The 16644-nt window shown below is 37.3% G+C and overlaps 1 protein-coding gene across 7 annotated transcripts in view; it reads left to right on the top strand.

Annotated features, from left to right (window-relative positions):
- The window catches only part of rfx1a (regulatory factor X, 1a (influences HLA class II expression)), a 168718-nt gene that overhangs the window by 79138 nt on the left and 72936 nt on the right, over nucleotides 1–16644 (top strand). For all 7 annotated transcript variants that reach the window (XM_059991958.1, XM_059991955.1, XM_059991956.1 and 4 more), the window contains exon 4: nucleotides 3642–3751. In XM_059991958.1, the coding sequence (XP_059847941.1) occupies nucleotides 3642–3751 (110 nt within the window). The remainder of the gene's footprint in view (nucleotides 1–3641; nucleotides 3752–16644) is intronic.

Raw genomic sequence — 16644 nt, 5'->3', positions numbered from 1 at the left:
TGAACTGAATGCTAACATTGCATATGTCTTCTTCACAGACTCTACCTGTAAGTTAATCTTTAAGATGTTCTGCAGAAGGACTCCCAACTCCCTTTGCATCTCAGATTTTTGGACTTTATTCCCATTTAGAAAGCAGTCTACACATTTATTTCTACTGCCAAAGTGCATGACCATGCATTTTCCAACATTGTTTTTTATTTGCCACTCTCTTGCCCAGTCTCCTAAACTGTCTGTCATTCTGCAGTCTACCTTTTTTCCTCAACACTACCTCCAGCAATCTTCATATGATCTGCAAAATTGGCAGCAAAGACATCTATTCCATCATCTAAATCATTGATATGCAGCATAAAAAGTGGTCAGGACACTGACCCCTGCGGAGCACCACTAGTCATTGGCAACCAACCAAAAAAGGATCCTTTTATTCCCACTCGCTGCCTCCTACTAATGAGCCGATATTCTAATCATGCTAGTAACTTTCCTGTAATACCATGGGATCTTAACTTTGTAAGTAACCTCATGTGTGGCACCTTGTCAAAGACCTTCTGAAAGTCCCAATGTACAACATCCACTGCATACCCTTTACCTATCCTACATATAATATCCTCGAAGAACTCCAAAAGGAGTGTCAAGCAAGTTTTTCCCCTCAAGAAAACCATGTTGACTTTGTCCTATCTTGTCCTGTGTCACCAAGTACTCCATAATCTCATCCTTAACAATTGATTCCAACATCTTCCCAACCACAGAGATCAGGCTAACTGGTCTATAATTTCCTTTCTGCTGCCTTCCTCCTTTCTTAAAGAGTGAGGTGAGAATTGCAATTTTCCAGTCCTCCAGCACCATGCTGGAGTCCAGTGATTTTTGAAAGATCATTACTAATGCCTCCACAGTCTCTATCAGTACCTCTTTCAGAACCCTAGGGTGCAGTTTATCTAGTCTGGATGACTTATGTACCCATAGGTCTTTCACCTTTTTGAGCACTTTCTCCCTTAGTAACTGCACTCACTTCTCTTCCCTCACACCCTTCAACATCAGTGAAGGCTGATGCAAAAACACATTTTGTTCATCTGCCATCTTGTCCCCTGTTATTATTTCTCTGTCCTCATTTTCTAGAGGTCCTATATCCACTCTCATCTCTCTTTTATTTTATTTACATCCTTGGAAAAGCTATTGCTATCCACTTTGATATTGTTTGCTAGCTTACTTTCATGTTTCAACTTTTACCTCCTAATGATTCTTTTAGTTGCTCTTTGTAGGGTTTTAAAAACTTTCTAATCCTTTGTCTTCTCACTAATTATTGCTTTGTTTTGTGCCCTCTCTTTTGCTTTTACATTAACTCTGACTTCCTTTGTTTGCCATTTGAGTATTTCTTCATTTTTTGGAATTCATCTATCCTGCACCTTATTTTTTCCAGAAACTCATGCCATTGCTGTTCTGCTGTCATCCCTGCCAGCATCTCCTTTGTTTTATGCATGTGCAGGCTGATTTCCATAAAGGAACATGTTCTTGATATATATTTAAAAAATTGAAAATACTTTTAGCATCTCTTATAATGTACATCCCAGATTTGCGAGATTGATCTCTAAGCTAATGGAATCATCATCTATTTACCTTCCTGGCTCAATTGCACCTAAGTGACCAATTAACCTACTAACTGATAGGTCTTTGGAATGTGCGAGGAAACCAGAGCACCCAGAGGAAACCCATGCAGTCATGGGAATAATATCTGAACAGTGACGGAATTGACCTGGGTCACTGGTGCTGTAAATAGCGTTATGCTAATTGATAAGCTACTATGCTGCCCTAGATCTATAGTTGACTATAAGAGATAAAGAAAATATTAGGCCAAAAAAAAATCCATTAATTGTGCAAAGGCAGATGGCCAGGTCAGAAGATTGTACAGAAATATATAAAATATGAATGACTAAAAGATTAATAAAGAAAGAAACTTAGAATTAATGATAAAAATGACAAAAGTTTTCATTTTACATATCTACTGAAAAGGTTAACGAAGTGACCATTAGTTCTATCAATTGTTAGTCCTGGAAATTAATAATAGAAAATGAGATAATGAGTAAATTACACAGTTATTTCAATCAGTCTTTATTCTAGGAGATGCAATTTACATTCCAGAAATAGCTACATAATGTGTATTTGAAGGGTGGCATGAAGAAGGGAACTCAGGAAAATCAAGCAAAAGTGCACAGGTGCTGAGCAAATTATTGGATCTGTAGGATAACAAGTCTCCTGGTCTTGATGGACTTCATTCCAGGATCTTAAAAGAAGTGGCTGGTGAAATGATGAATTAATTTTAATTTTCAAAAATACTGCAGACTTGGGGAATGTTTCCATTTGCAATGTAAGTCTTTAATTCACAAAGGAGGACAGTAGCAGTAAAGTATGAGACATCTAAATTTAGTATGTACCAAAAGAAAAAGAAATTCATGGCAATCAGGCTGACAACATGGTTTTGTGGAAGGGGTATCGTGTTAACAGTTTATTGGAATCCCTTGAAAAGTAATGTATGATGTGGATAAAGGAGAAGTGATGATGAATGATGTTTAGATTTACAAAAGGTGCCACATCAAAGATTGTTGCCATGGTGTAGGAGAATGATGTATGTGGAAGATTAGCCCACTAGCAGGCTCAGTGGGGCTTTGGTTGGTAAGATGGTAACGAGTGGTGTACTACTGGAGCTGGTGTTAGAGTTTTTTAATAATTTATATAAATGATCCTGAGGAAGACTTCAAAGGTAGGGTTAATTTACAGATGACAGGAAAGATAGGTTGGTGTTAAGTTATGGTTCAAAGAGGCTACAGGGGTATAAATAAAAGTTAATATAAGTGGCTGGGATCTGCCAATAATTTAATCTGGTGCTGCCACCATCGTATAATAGAAAACAGGTCAAAGTAGATCCTGATGCAGAGAAAAAATGTAAATTAACCAAATTACTTGGTGCTGACCAGATGACAAATGTGATTCTTGAAAGGTGGTTTAAGTAAAATTGTCACATTATTTTAAATCAATAATTCTTGAAACTTAATGACATTACAGTGGAGCCAATTCTTTAAGCTGAAGCAGTTTCATAAAAGTGTAACTCTGTGTTATGCTTTTAAAGTAATTCTCTTGCTTGTCCTACTCTGTCTTGTTAAAATTGAAATCAATTCTACCTTAAGCCCAATTGGCAAATATCCTGTAGCTGCTGTCTTCAAGTTAACTTCTGTAATAAGCAATATCCTGCTTTGAATAAGCACAGCTGAAAGTTTGGCTGAGGTTCAGACATTGAAACCTTTGGAATAGTGAGTTATATGCAGAGTGTGCAAGTCAAAACTGGAGATAGAACAGAAAATGCTCCTATAATGTTATAAATTTTTGAAATCAATGGTTTAGCTGAACACACACAAAGTGCTGGAGGAACTCAACAGACCAGGCAGCATCTATGGAGAAGAATAAACGGCCCAACATTTCGAGCTGAGACCCTTCATCAGGAGGCCTCAGTCCAAAATGACAACTGTTTACTCTTTTCTATAGACACTGCCTGGCCTCTGAGTTCCTCCAGCATTTTGTGTGTATTGGTTGGATATCCTGCATCTGCAGATTTTCTCATGGTTGTGTTAATAACCAATGATTACTGTTTTGTTTAGAAGCAAACATGAGGCCAACAGAGACGGGCTCAGATTCCAGTTCCTCTTCTGCTGGGGCACAGTCTGGAGTGCCAACGCAGGTGGTACAACAAGTTCAGGCTTCACAGCAGGTGAGTGAAAGGAAGAAAATAATGAAGAGAATCACCATAGCCTAATTTCAAATTTATTATTGAATATTTTGTGTAGCTTAATGAGGTTCCATTACTCGGTCGAAAGAGATCAAAATAAAACTCTTTTTCTGTTTTTTTTAACATTATTAAAGACAAGATTAAAACAAAGATTACATCCTTGTTTTTCCTTGGTGGAATTTTCAACCATTGTTTATTCCTTTTGGCTGTGGAACTTCTTTGATTAATCAGTCTGATGGTATGAACATTTACTCTTGTACTTTCTCCATGTAACTCATAATAAATTGTACATCTTTAAAAGTGTGATTATAAACAGCCTTCAATATTTTACGTTTGCATTAAATATTTTTTGATAGATTAGCAACTTGTCCATTCTAATTTAAAGCCAAAAATAAGTTGTAGATTCTGGAAATGTGGACTAAAACAAAAAGGGCTAGAAATATCCGTTAGTTCAAGCAACATCTGCAACAAGAGAAACTAAAAGTAAAATTTCAGTATTTTAGCATTTCTTACATCATTTTGTTTTTTGTTCACTTATTAGGCCTCCATGACAAATTTTGTGAAGTGAATCACTTAATGTTTCTTTTTAACTGCCGTGCTGGTCGCTACCTGTAATGTTTCCCAGCTGAGAACATGAGCAGGAAGAGCATATTGTACTTAACTTCATTTAATCAGTGGGTCTTGTATTAGAGGAAATCTTCTCTGTGCAGAAGCTGTTGATTTCAGCTATTTCTTCAACATTTTGTTGAACTGCAAATATCCATAAAATACAAATAACATATAAACCTCAGAACATCCTCTCGTTATTTCAGCAAATCACTTTTTCAAAATCAAACTTGACTCCCGGCATCACTTTGTTACTTCTCTTTTAGTTCGCTAGCAGTCTGATGTAAAATGGTACATTAAAATCCTTACTTCCTGTAAACTTTCATGTGAATTTTTGTGTAATTACGTTATTTACACTGTTTTAAAAAGAAATCAAACCTACTGATAACAAAAGGACCCTCTTTTGACAAGGCTTATATTCAAAGTAGAGTTATTATCAAAGTATGTATGCAGTATACAACCCTGAGATTCATCTACTCCAGACAGCCACAAAACAAAGAACACCATGGAACCCATTCAAAGAAAAACATCAACCACCCCACGCGCAAAAAAAGTCGTGCAAATGATAACAAGTACATCAACCCCTCCTCCCCACGTGTAAAGAACAGGTTGTACAAATGGCAACAAGAATATCAGCTGCCCCATGCCAAAAGACAAACAATTTAGCAAACGGCAAAAAAGAGCAAAGCAAAAACACGGAATATCGAAACACGAAATCAAAAGTCCAATCCATAAACAGTAAATCCAGAAATTTGGTATCATCCTCCGACGGTGCCGTGGGTCAGAGAGAGACCACTTGAATGTGGGGATCTTCCCTCTGGAGCAACAGACAAGAGCGAGACAATCACACACAGACACCTTCCTCCAGCAGCAGTGAATGAGAAGATGGTAGATGCTGTTGAACACTCACTTGCCTTATGCATTCGGCTTGGTGTTTCAATCTTTCTTGACACTTTAATTGGTGAGATCGGCGAGAAATAGAGTTGATCGTGGGCTCGAACCCTGTCTCTAAGCTTCTAGGCCTCAAGGCCACTCATCTCCTGGAACTTTCTCAGCAAGGTGCCAGATCACTCAATTGGACCGTAACCACACTACTGAACAGTATATCACAGGATTCAACAGAACCAGAATCATTTTAAAAGAAAAAGACTACTTAAAAGAAGTGAAAGAAATAGTTTCATGGACCAGCTAGAAGATGTCACCCAAGGTAAGAGTGTTCACTGGCACCATCTTGACTAGACTGCAAAGTAACTCCCCACCACAAAAAGAGCAGCCTTAACCATTCTATTTCGCTTCTGCAGGTAAAATTGTTCCTCAAGGCTCTCAAAGGCCTTTTTAATCTTTTCCCTTGAGTTTTTAATCTAAGGTTTTTTTTATGTCTGTGCCTGCTGAATTTCAACCTTTATCTTTCACAATCTTTCAATCTCATCAGTTTAGGAGAAAGACTTTTGGTTTTCTTTTCATTAGTTTTCCAAGAAATACTGAGGTCTTGTTTCTGGACATGACTTTTTGTACTATTCCTTAGTAACTTTTGCTCTAAATAAACTTTTACACCTCAATGTGAAATGTCAACTCTCCCATGACTTTATAAGCTGGAGTATAGAAAGTTCAGTTTACTGCGACCTTAGTTTGCAACTTGCAGGTCATTTATTTTCACTATAAGCCTACGATTCTATTTATAATTTGCTGATGCATGCTTCAAGGTTCGTTTCAAACAGATTGAGTCCAACAGTCCCATGTATCAAATAAAGAAGGTAATTAAGCTCCTTCGTTCATATTAACCATTTAAATGGAAAGATGGTAATTTAGGAAAACTGAGTAAAAAGCAAAATAATTCAGATTCAATTTTATTGTTGTTAAAGGCATTCACGCAATGGGCATTAATGCCATGAAAGTTAGCTTCATGTGACTGCAGCACAGTACATTACAAGACAGACACAAGTTAACATACATTTTGATAAACACAAATTATACATAATTGGCACGTGTAATGCTGATATTTCATAAAAGTGTGAGATTTTGGATTATTTTTACATCTGTGAACTTAAAACTGCCTTATCCCCTCAATGTCCCATTGATTTTGCCAGTCTAATATCCATTTGCTGTTCTGCAGTACAATTACAATTTATTAAAACCGAACAGTGAAGAAGAAAATCTACACATTACAAAATACCCAAATTGTTTTGTGCATAAAATATATAATGGGTCCCTCAGTAACTGAATATTTACAATTTTTAAAAAATTGGAACAGGAAAATTATAATTTTTTTGCCCCTTTGGTTCCACATGTTTTTCTTAGCAGTAGTTTTAATTCTATGCAATCAACATTTGAAGAAAGTGTGAAAAAATTGTATGGTTTTACATAACTCGGGAAGAAAGATTCCTTTAATAATTTGGGCTTCAGTATCTGGCAATATTTTATAAACAAAATTAAAATAACATATTTTATTCTGTTGGGGAAAAACCTGTTGCTGCCATGAAGTACAAATAATGTGAATTTCTGTTGAGAATACATCTAAAAAGTATAAAATTATTCCTTGTTATAGTATCTAACTGGACGAATTCTACTGACATTTCTATTAAATTGAAAAATACTATTTGGTTTATTAATAGACTTCTATAACAAACTGAACTTGTCATTGAAGTCAGTCTGAACTCCTATCCACATTAATGTTGTAGTCTAAGGATAAAGTTTGCTGCTTCTCAGTGATAGCAGGGGCAAAATTGCATAGTCCTGGAAAATACTTTATTGAACTACAGTTTGTGATTAGCTTGGGTCTGCTTGATCCAGTACAGGCAGAGAACCAAATATATCCTGACAGCTAATTGCCACATTCAGCATCAAGCAGCGCTAACCATACTGTCAGTTATCTTAGTGCATCAGCAGGTGGCCCAGATAAGGTAAATAGCAAATATCTGGTTGATCTGTTTAAAACTAAATTGCATCTCCTAATGGAAAAGTGCATTGCTGCTGCAACGTGTAGTAGAAGTCACTGTGGAAGTGATTGCAATTTGGCGGATGAATGACACAGCAGTGAAGCTTTGATGGTAGAGTTGGAGACTATCCTCTTTCTTTAGGGTCTCAGTAGGCCCTTCCATCTAAGGCACTCAACTGCAACTTGGGGAATTAGAATCCAACCTAGAGATCCTGGATGAAATTTCCCTAACTGAACATATTCACAGGCATGAAGCTGGTAGTGAATATGTATTCTTAATGTTATATTGTGTTAACCCTATAGTAGACTCAAATATTCATCAGCTGCTGATGGTGTAAGCATGCACCTCATATTTTCCCCCACCTCTTTCAACCATCCTAGCAAATTGCAACTCTATTGCCCTCTGCCTGAAGGGTAAAGGCACAAGAGCTGCAACTAAAGCAGATTGTGATAGATGAAAGTGGAGGAGAAGACTCTCAATTTGATATTCACAGATATCTAGTCAAGTATAAACAGAATGTATACTGTAGAATCTAGTATTGATGTAGAGATTTGCCAAGCTTAAGTGGTTCTCAGCCATGGTCAGGGGAAAGGATAGCCCAGTTGCCAGCTGTCTTCAGCGTGAAATTGCACACCGATTCTGCTATAATGGATCCAAAAAAGGACATGGGAAGGCAGATCACAAGAGAAGGCTGATGAGTATTACCATGGGCATTAGCAGGGTTACCAGAAAGCCAGCATACAGTGACATTAAGTACAGAAGAGTCTTGCACCAAACTTGCAAAATCCACAACTTGATTACCACACTTAAGGACCCAGTGCTCATGCAGATTCTCATGTCTAAACTTTCATTGTAGTACAAGATGAAGCCACCCAACTTGCTTCTGTGTTGGAGGTTCATCAGGCTGAATAATTTGTGCTGATACAATTGTATTTCTGTGTTATATTGACAGTCCTGTTGTACATACTGTTTATTATAAATTACTATACATTGCACATTTAGATGGAGACGGAACGTAAAGATTTTTACTGCTCATGTATATGAAGGATGTAAGTAATAAAGTCGATTCAATTAAATTCAATGCGTACTTCTCCCACATAAATGCTTCTTCTTGTTTTAGAAGTACTGCCCTCGCAGCTATGAATACCATATTCAAAACAACTCTCTAGGTGTTCTTCTGCACGGCAACCTGTTTTCCAACTCACTATTGGATTGTTAAGACATAACCACAGAAGAGTAATAGGAGTTCTATGGAGTACAGATCTACTATCCTATCTCAAGAGTTCCCATTACTGCCACTTTCTTCAACCAGCTATTGCCTATTAGGCAGCCAGGCCAGACTTACCATTTGGAAAAGATGTAGTTGAGTGTTTGGCCTTCCAGGAATGTTCAAGATAATTTTGCAAGACTCTCTTCAGCTCCATTGTATGTGACCGGGTTTTAATTATTTGTTATGTAGCCAGTGGGAGAGCACTACACCAAAACACCACTGATAAAGGTATATAGAAGATGGGCATTCCTTGAGATTTGTGAAGTATCTGGCTAACTTTAAAGTACAATTTAACCAGTTCTTTGAGGACAATGCAATGGTTGGTGAAAGGTCAGAGTGGCTGAACATGTTCAGTGAGGGTTTAAAAAAAACATTTGATCCCTGGGTTCTGTTCTTAAGTCAATTTTGTCCCTAAGTTGGAAACTACACAATAATCACTCAATGTTGTAACCATAATGTAATGAATAATACCAAAATACATAAGACTGATAAGAAAGAATAATTTCTAAAGAGAGAGAGAGAGAGAGAGAAAATGAACTAGTTCTGCTGTCAGTAGAGTTGAACATATGCAGATAAGACTTTTGAATTTAATATGTTGTTCTTAGTTAGGGATGTTTGTTTTTGCTTGACATTACAAACCACTATTTCATCATCTGAGAAAGGATGTTAAGTGTAATTAGGTAACTTCCTTGCCCATGTTGGACCTGAGACCTTGGAGACTTAATTGAACTTGAGTCAGTGTTGAGAACTCCCAGGCTTTCCCTCTTCCACCTGAATACACAATATGTCATGTAGGTCCGTCCTACCAGAACACCAGCGTATATTCAGAGATTCTGATGGATGGAAATGGCATATAATCATACAAACTAAATCATAACTGACACACTATGTTAGGCTTTTGCTTGACTGGGGTATGTAATGGCTCTCCCAGTTTAGACTTTGGTCCCTAGATTTTTCTGGTCAGAACTTTGAAAAGTGGTGGTGTGATCTTACCATATCCAGATTTGATACCTATTTTGATGCTTGGTGTTTTATTTGGCCAGGTAAGATGGGATAGGTTGATGGGTAAGATGGGTAGGTACGTTATGTGTTTATTAGATTTAGATTAGATTAGATCCAACTTTATTGTCACTGTGCCGAATACAGATACAAAGCCAAATGAAGTGCAGTTAGCATCTAACCAGAAATGCAAAGGATAGTGTTATTTACAAAATAATTGTGAATAAAAAGTAAGTGCTAGAGCACACAAATATAAAAGTACTGAGACAGTACAATATGAGTGCAATACTGCTTAGCACTGTAATGTGAGATTCAGCAGGGTCACAGCCTCAGGGAAGAAGCTCTTCCTGTGCTGCTGGTGCGGGAGCAGAGGCTCCTGTAGCGCTTACCAGATGGGAGGAGAGTAAAAAGTCCATTGTTAGGGTGAGATGCATCCTTGATAATGCTTTTCGCCCTGCCCAGGCAGCGTTTATGGTAGATGTTCTTAATGGTGGGCAACTGGGTGCCGATAATCTGCTGGGCAGTTTTCACCACATGCTGGAATGCTTTGCGGTCAGATACCGGACAATTGCCATACCGCACTGCGATGCAGTTGGTGAGTATGCTCTCAGTGGTACAGTGGTAAAAGTCCGTCAGTATCCTGGGACAGAGGTGACCTTTCTTGATGCTCCACAGGAAATAAAGGCACTATTGCGTCTTTTTGATCAGGATGGAGGAGTTCAGGGACCAGGTGAGATCCTCGGAAATGTGGACACCAAGGAATTTGAAGCTTGATACATACTCCACTACAGCTCCATTGATGTAGATGGGGAAGTGAGTGTGGCTCCTAGCATGCCTGAAGTCCACAATGATCTCCTTGGTCTTCTGGGTGTTAAGGGCCAGATTGTTATCGGCACACAACGTGGCCAGGCTTGTCATCCCCCCATGATCAGGCCAACCATCATGGTGCCATCTGTGAACTTGATTATGGAGTTAGAACCATGTACAGGAATACAGTCATTGGTGAAAAGGGTATACAGAAGAGGGCTCAGCACACAGCCTTGAGGCAAGCCAGTGTCCAGGGTGAAAGTGGAGGAGGAGAGATTGTCTAACTTAACAGATTGGGGTCTGTTAGTCAGAAAGTCCAAGCTCCAGTTGCAGAGGGATGAGCTGATACCAAGCTGGCGAAGTTTGGCGATCAGCTTGGAGGGTGTCATGGTATTGAATGCTGAACTAAAGTCAATGAACAGCGTTTTGTTGTAAGAGTTGGGGCTGCCCAGGTGGGTCAGGGCAGAATGAAGTGCCGTGGAAATGGCGTCCTCTGGTGATCTGTTGGTGCGATCAGCAAATTGATGGGGGTCCAGGGTAGTGGGCAGACAGGATTTCAGATGTGATAGAACCAGTCTCTCAAAGCTCTTTGCAATGATGGGAGTGAGTGCAACTGGGTGTAAGTCATTCAGGCTTGTGGTAGTGGAATGCTTCGGCACTGGCATGATGGTGGTGATCTTGAAGCTTGTGGGGACAACTGCCTGGGCCAGCGACAGATTGAAAATGTCCGTGAAGACCCCGGCCAACTGCCCTGCACAGACTCTGAGCACACAGCCAGGTATTCCATCCAGACCAGCTGTAGCACTATATAGTCTTTTGATTAGGTCAGAATATCTTGATTGAAAAGGGCTTTGTTATTTCTCATCTTCTTCTTTCTTATGTCGACTCAGGCTAGAGGGCCGGCATAAGGCATATTTCTCATCCTTTCTTCCTAACATCAGCAATTCAACCAACCCTAATTCCTCCTATGCCAGGGGTTCTCAATCTGGAGTCCACAGACCCCTTGGTTAATAATAAGGGTCCATGGTGTAAAAAAAGTTGGCCACCCCTGTCCTATGCCATTGCTCCTTGAATAACTCATGGCAGTATTTGAAACCTTGTGATTTCTGGGCTTTTTGGAGTGGCTAATGCAGTAAAGTTGTTGCTTGAGCACACAATGGTCTTATTCTATAGGGTTGTGAACAGACAGTATTGCATTAGATATGTTTGATTTGTACATCAGAATTTAGGGTTATGAAGTGTTAGTCGTCATCAGTAACTTTATTTCGTTAATATCTAGGTTAAAATACAGATGGCCTGTGTTATGTAAGTTGAAGGCATCATGAATGCTACTGGAATACTAGACATTAAATTGAATGATGCACAGGTTTTTTTTGTAACGGATATTATGAGACTAAAATCCCTTCGATTTTCCATATGCAAGTGACATGAGTGTAGTCAATACATCCTGCAACTTTGGAAAGTATTCAAAAATAGCATAGACTATTTTCCATAACTCTCTGATGATTTAGAGTGCTGAATATTAAGCTTCCTTGGAATAGAGAGTGTCTGTGACTTGTACAGAATTGTAGAGCAGGCTTTGAAATGTTGAAGAAGTTTGCAGCTCCAACTTAGAACAAGCCACATGTGTGGAAGTTGTAGATATGTGTAGATGGTGACTGTAATGGTCTTTGATTATGCAGCTATTCTCTGAAGTAGGTTTGAAATTGTGTTGGACATACCCCTGAAGATGCCATTAAACAGTTACAGCTGGCTTATGTGATTCTTTGCTGAGGTGTACATTGAATTTCTCTCTGGAAATCCTTGATGGGTACAGTTCTCAATTGAACTCTTCCAGCATATCTCTATTAACTCACTGAGTGAATATCCACATAAGAATTATCAGTTGACACGAAATAAATACAATGAAAAAAGTTAACAACTAATCTGTGTGTACTGAGTGTTTATGAGAAATAAAGCAGATTAAGGCGTGATCTATCCTGTTTCTGAATGCTTGATCCTCTGTACATGTTAAATGTTGCATCAATGATGACTGTGAACTCCAGTATTCAGGTATATTTATTTATTTATTTATTTATTTATCTATCTATCTATCTATCTTGTGTACGTTGAAAAATACAGTGAAACGTGTCACTTGCATTAACAACCAGCATAACCTAAAGATATGCAGGGAGGTAGCCTGCAAGTGTTGGTATCACATTCTGGTACCAACTTAGCATGCCCAGCATGTATTGCAAGAGAGGCAATAAATCAGTGTTACACACTGGTTGAAATCTGCCTCCTCTATGTATTTCTAATGGGCAATAAAATTGCAATCACTAGTTTTCTGTCTGATAACAAGCTACAAATGTGCACTTATGTACAAATTAGCACCCAGAATGCCCAAACAATATCCATTTTGTGGCTCTACACTGTGCATGATAAACCTCTTGAAGATGACTAACCCTGTCACTTATCCTCTTACGGATGTGCATGATTGGAAGTGACAGCAAGTGACTGACTGATTTAATATTCCTTAGGTTTGTCAATAAGACTGTGGAAAATCTGAGCATGGTTTATTGGTAAAAGTATATTAAATAATTCAGCTTTCATTTTAGATAAGGCTTAACTGACCACACATCAGGGAATGGAATTCATCTGACTCTTCTAAAAATGAGAAACCCCAGAAGTAATTAATTTAATACTGATAATTTCTGATTTTGTGTCTGAAGTTGACCTTTATTTAAATATTTTTGAGAAATTTTGCAAAAGTTATACCATTGCTCATGATGATTAAAATCTTTATTACATGGGTTTTGGAGGTTAGTTGAGATATCAGCCTTGTCTATTTAGAACTTGGGTGTTACATAATGAAGTGTTCTTCCGTGCAAAGTCACAATAAGTCTCATTTGCTCCCTCCAAAAATGGTTGAATGTTGCAAATTAAATTTTAAGTTTATCAAAGGAACTTTAAGTTAGGTAAGTAAAGTTGAGGTATGGATCAGCCTTGATCTAACTGAATGGCAAAGCAGATTTGAGAACCTAAATGGTCATCTCTTGTTCTCATATATGTAGATCAATGAACGACGAGCAAAGTGTTGATCCATTATTCGACCCTGGGTTTTATATGTAACATTAACATATATGTAAGTAGAGTTTGTGGTATTCAAAATGAATTCTGGGGCTTACTTGAGACCTGCTAAAATGAAAGTTATGCAGTATGTGATTACTATAAAAAGTTTATAGTTAGCAAGTTGATTTCCTTTGGTTTGTCTGTTTTTATTGCCATGCAGGAAATAGCATCATTCAGGGCTGTAATCATGGAACGGTTAAATTATGTGTAAACTAGCACAGGAAGGCCTAAAATCTCATACACATTGTATACTTTTGAAAGAGCTGTGTTGATAGAAATGAAGGAAGGTTTAAATAGATTGAATCAAGTTGCTTGGTAACAATTCAGAAGTCAAACAATATCTTTAATGGATTAATGATGAAAACCAAATAAATCTATAACAAAGTTCACAAATTAATTATAAATCTCTGTGGATTAATTGAATGAATTAACAGAGATTGAAGATAAAATATATAACATGCTGGAAGAAAGTTAAGGCTCATTGCATTGAATACAACATATGTGAGTTAAGAGAAACCAACTCTGGCCACAGAGGCAAAAATACAATTATTTCAGTTTCACAACAAAGTAGTATGATATTGAAATTGACGATTAGCACATACTAGAAAACAACTCTGAATAATTAGTTACACTAAGTGTTATAAATCAAATGCCTGCCCCATAAAAGAAATGAATAAGCAAAAGTCATCACTGATAGAAGAGATGGAAATCCCTCATGCTAAAGGGACTTTAAACTGAAATTCCAGATTTGATAGCATCTTGTATTGATATGGCACCTTGCAAAATCTCTCAACATGTCACAGAATTTTACAACTATTTCAGAAGTGTATTACTACTGTGGGAGATGCAGGTGGACAGCAACTTCCCACAAACGTCAAATGATGGTTTGTGAATAATCAAGTTTTAGTGGTGATGCCAGAGAGATAAATATTGTCCAAAATACCAGGAATAGCTTGCTTGTTTGAAATAGTGCAGAGAGATCCTTTATGTCATCTGAGGGAACGAGTAGGGCCTCAGCTTAATGTCAAACCCTAAAGATAGCCCCTGTGACTGCACAGCACATGATAAATGTCAGTCCATATATATGTATTTAAATATCAAGAGTAGGACCTGAACCTGTAGCCTCAAACTCTGAGACAAAAGAGCTACAAACAAATAGTTGCAAACACAGTATCAAATAGTATCAAACACAGAAACAACAGAAAAAATCCTGGTAGTACCAAAGGCTCTTGGCAATGTGTTGAATAGTTCTTTGCTTTTCTTGCTGCACAACATTAATTGTAAGACACACAATCAGTTTACTACTCTGCAGTAGCAGAAATAGGATTTGAACCTGTGTGGTGCCTGAGTTGACAGAAAGGGTAAATTAAGAATAAAACATTATCCATTTGGTTACTTTTAATGTTAGGATTTTCTTTATCTGTTGAAATTAAAAATAGAGCATTTAAAATATGCATTCATATAGTAATGCATTTTTCCATTACATGAAAACCAAATTACTTTGAACTATTTTTTTTCCCCGTTAACACTTGTGTTGCAACTGGTAGTTACTGCAGCCTCTCATTTCTCTGGAGATCAGCTGCAGAAAGTAATGCTGACCTCTAGTGTGCCCTGTTTATACATTTTATACATTTTCTACATTTATACATGTTTATACATGGACTGAGGTTCTTCCTGTCCTCATAATTCTTAATATATCCCCAACTTCAGAGTATCAGTGTGTTAATTGACCACTACACTTTAATGCAGGGTGAGTGGTAGAATCTAGAGGGCAGGGTATTATTGGTTGGAATGTGTGAAGAATAAAATTGAATTCATGAAGGGTTGCTGTAAAATCCATGCAGATTTCATGGGTTTCAGGCCCTGATCCCCTGAAACAATACATCTGTGACTTTAAATGCACATTTCAGTTTTGCTGCCATGTTGAAATTCCATAAAGGATTTCAGCCAACTCATATAACTCATCTATCCTTTGGTAAAGATCCATATTTTTTATTTTGTTTTTCTAGAGTTTTACTCCTTGCCAATGAAATCAATTGAATATTTTTTGGGAAAAAGTGAGGAACAGCCAATGTTAATGTGTTCATCTAGATGAACAACCAAAGGCAATTTTTTAAAATATAAAATATAAGCACAGAATAAAGATTATGACAGTTTATTTGCAATTTAAAACTGCACCAATAAGACATGTTTCATGACTGGTTAGGAACATTAAAAAAAAATATGGACTTAAGTCTGCTGGATTCGACAGTGAAGGTGACAATGAAATTGACATGGCTTGTAGTCTGTGATTTATCAGAAAAAAAGTATTACTGAATCTAAAAATGAAATTAAATATATATCAAGCATATTTGTATTGGGAAAATAACATAAAATGCAGGAAGCAAAGAGCAAACAATTTATTTTCTGAGGGTGTTTGGAGTATGTTCTTCCAGGAGGAAAAAAAAATAACAGTTTTCTGCAATTTTTTCCAATGTATTATTTCACTGTTTTTGCATTACCTTTCCTCTGAGGCAGAAAAGAAATCTATTACTTTTATTGAAAACTCCTCCCTCTTCCATTTGAATTGAATTAATTTTTATGCCTTGGTAAAAGATCCTGAACATTTTTTGCAGAAGGTCACAAATCAGTTATAACTACATCCAACTGAACTTCCTTTATAAAGAATTTAAAAATATATGATATAGCACTTGTTTAACTATTGTCTGCTTTAGGCTAGCAAAGATGTCTAATTTGAGAGTCTGATTTACTGCAAAGGAGTTCTGTCAGGTTTGAAGTGTTGTTTCCAGATCAGGAGAGACTTCACATCCAGGCTGGTAACTATGTTTAGGGTAACAAGGAAGACAATTTTATGTCTTGCACATCAAGAAAATGATTTAATTGTATTAATCACATAAAAAAGTCATAATAAGTAAAAGTGCATCACTTACTTTTCAAACAGAAAGGGATTCTATGTGGATAGTATATAAAAGGGTCATGAATTTGCTTAAGGAACTAAGTTTCCATAATCATATAAATCATATGGGTAACAATGAAAGAAAATTCTGCTTTGATTTGCATTTTGTTCCTTTTACATTACATAGCCTGGAGAGCCAACAATGTTTTTTGTAGGTGTTTCTGAAGTTTTAGCTGCAGTTATCTATATT

Source organism: Hypanus sabinus, chromosome 16 (assembly GCF_030144855.1).
Source record: "Hypanus sabinus isolate sHypSab1 chromosome 16, sHypSab1.hap1, whole genome shotgun sequence".
In the NCBI taxonomy this organism is placed as follows: Eukaryota; Metazoa; Chordata; class Chondrichthyes; order Myliobatiformes; family Dasyatidae; genus Hypanus; species Hypanus sabinus.
This window is presented reverse-complemented; position numbering and strand designations above follow the sequence as displayed.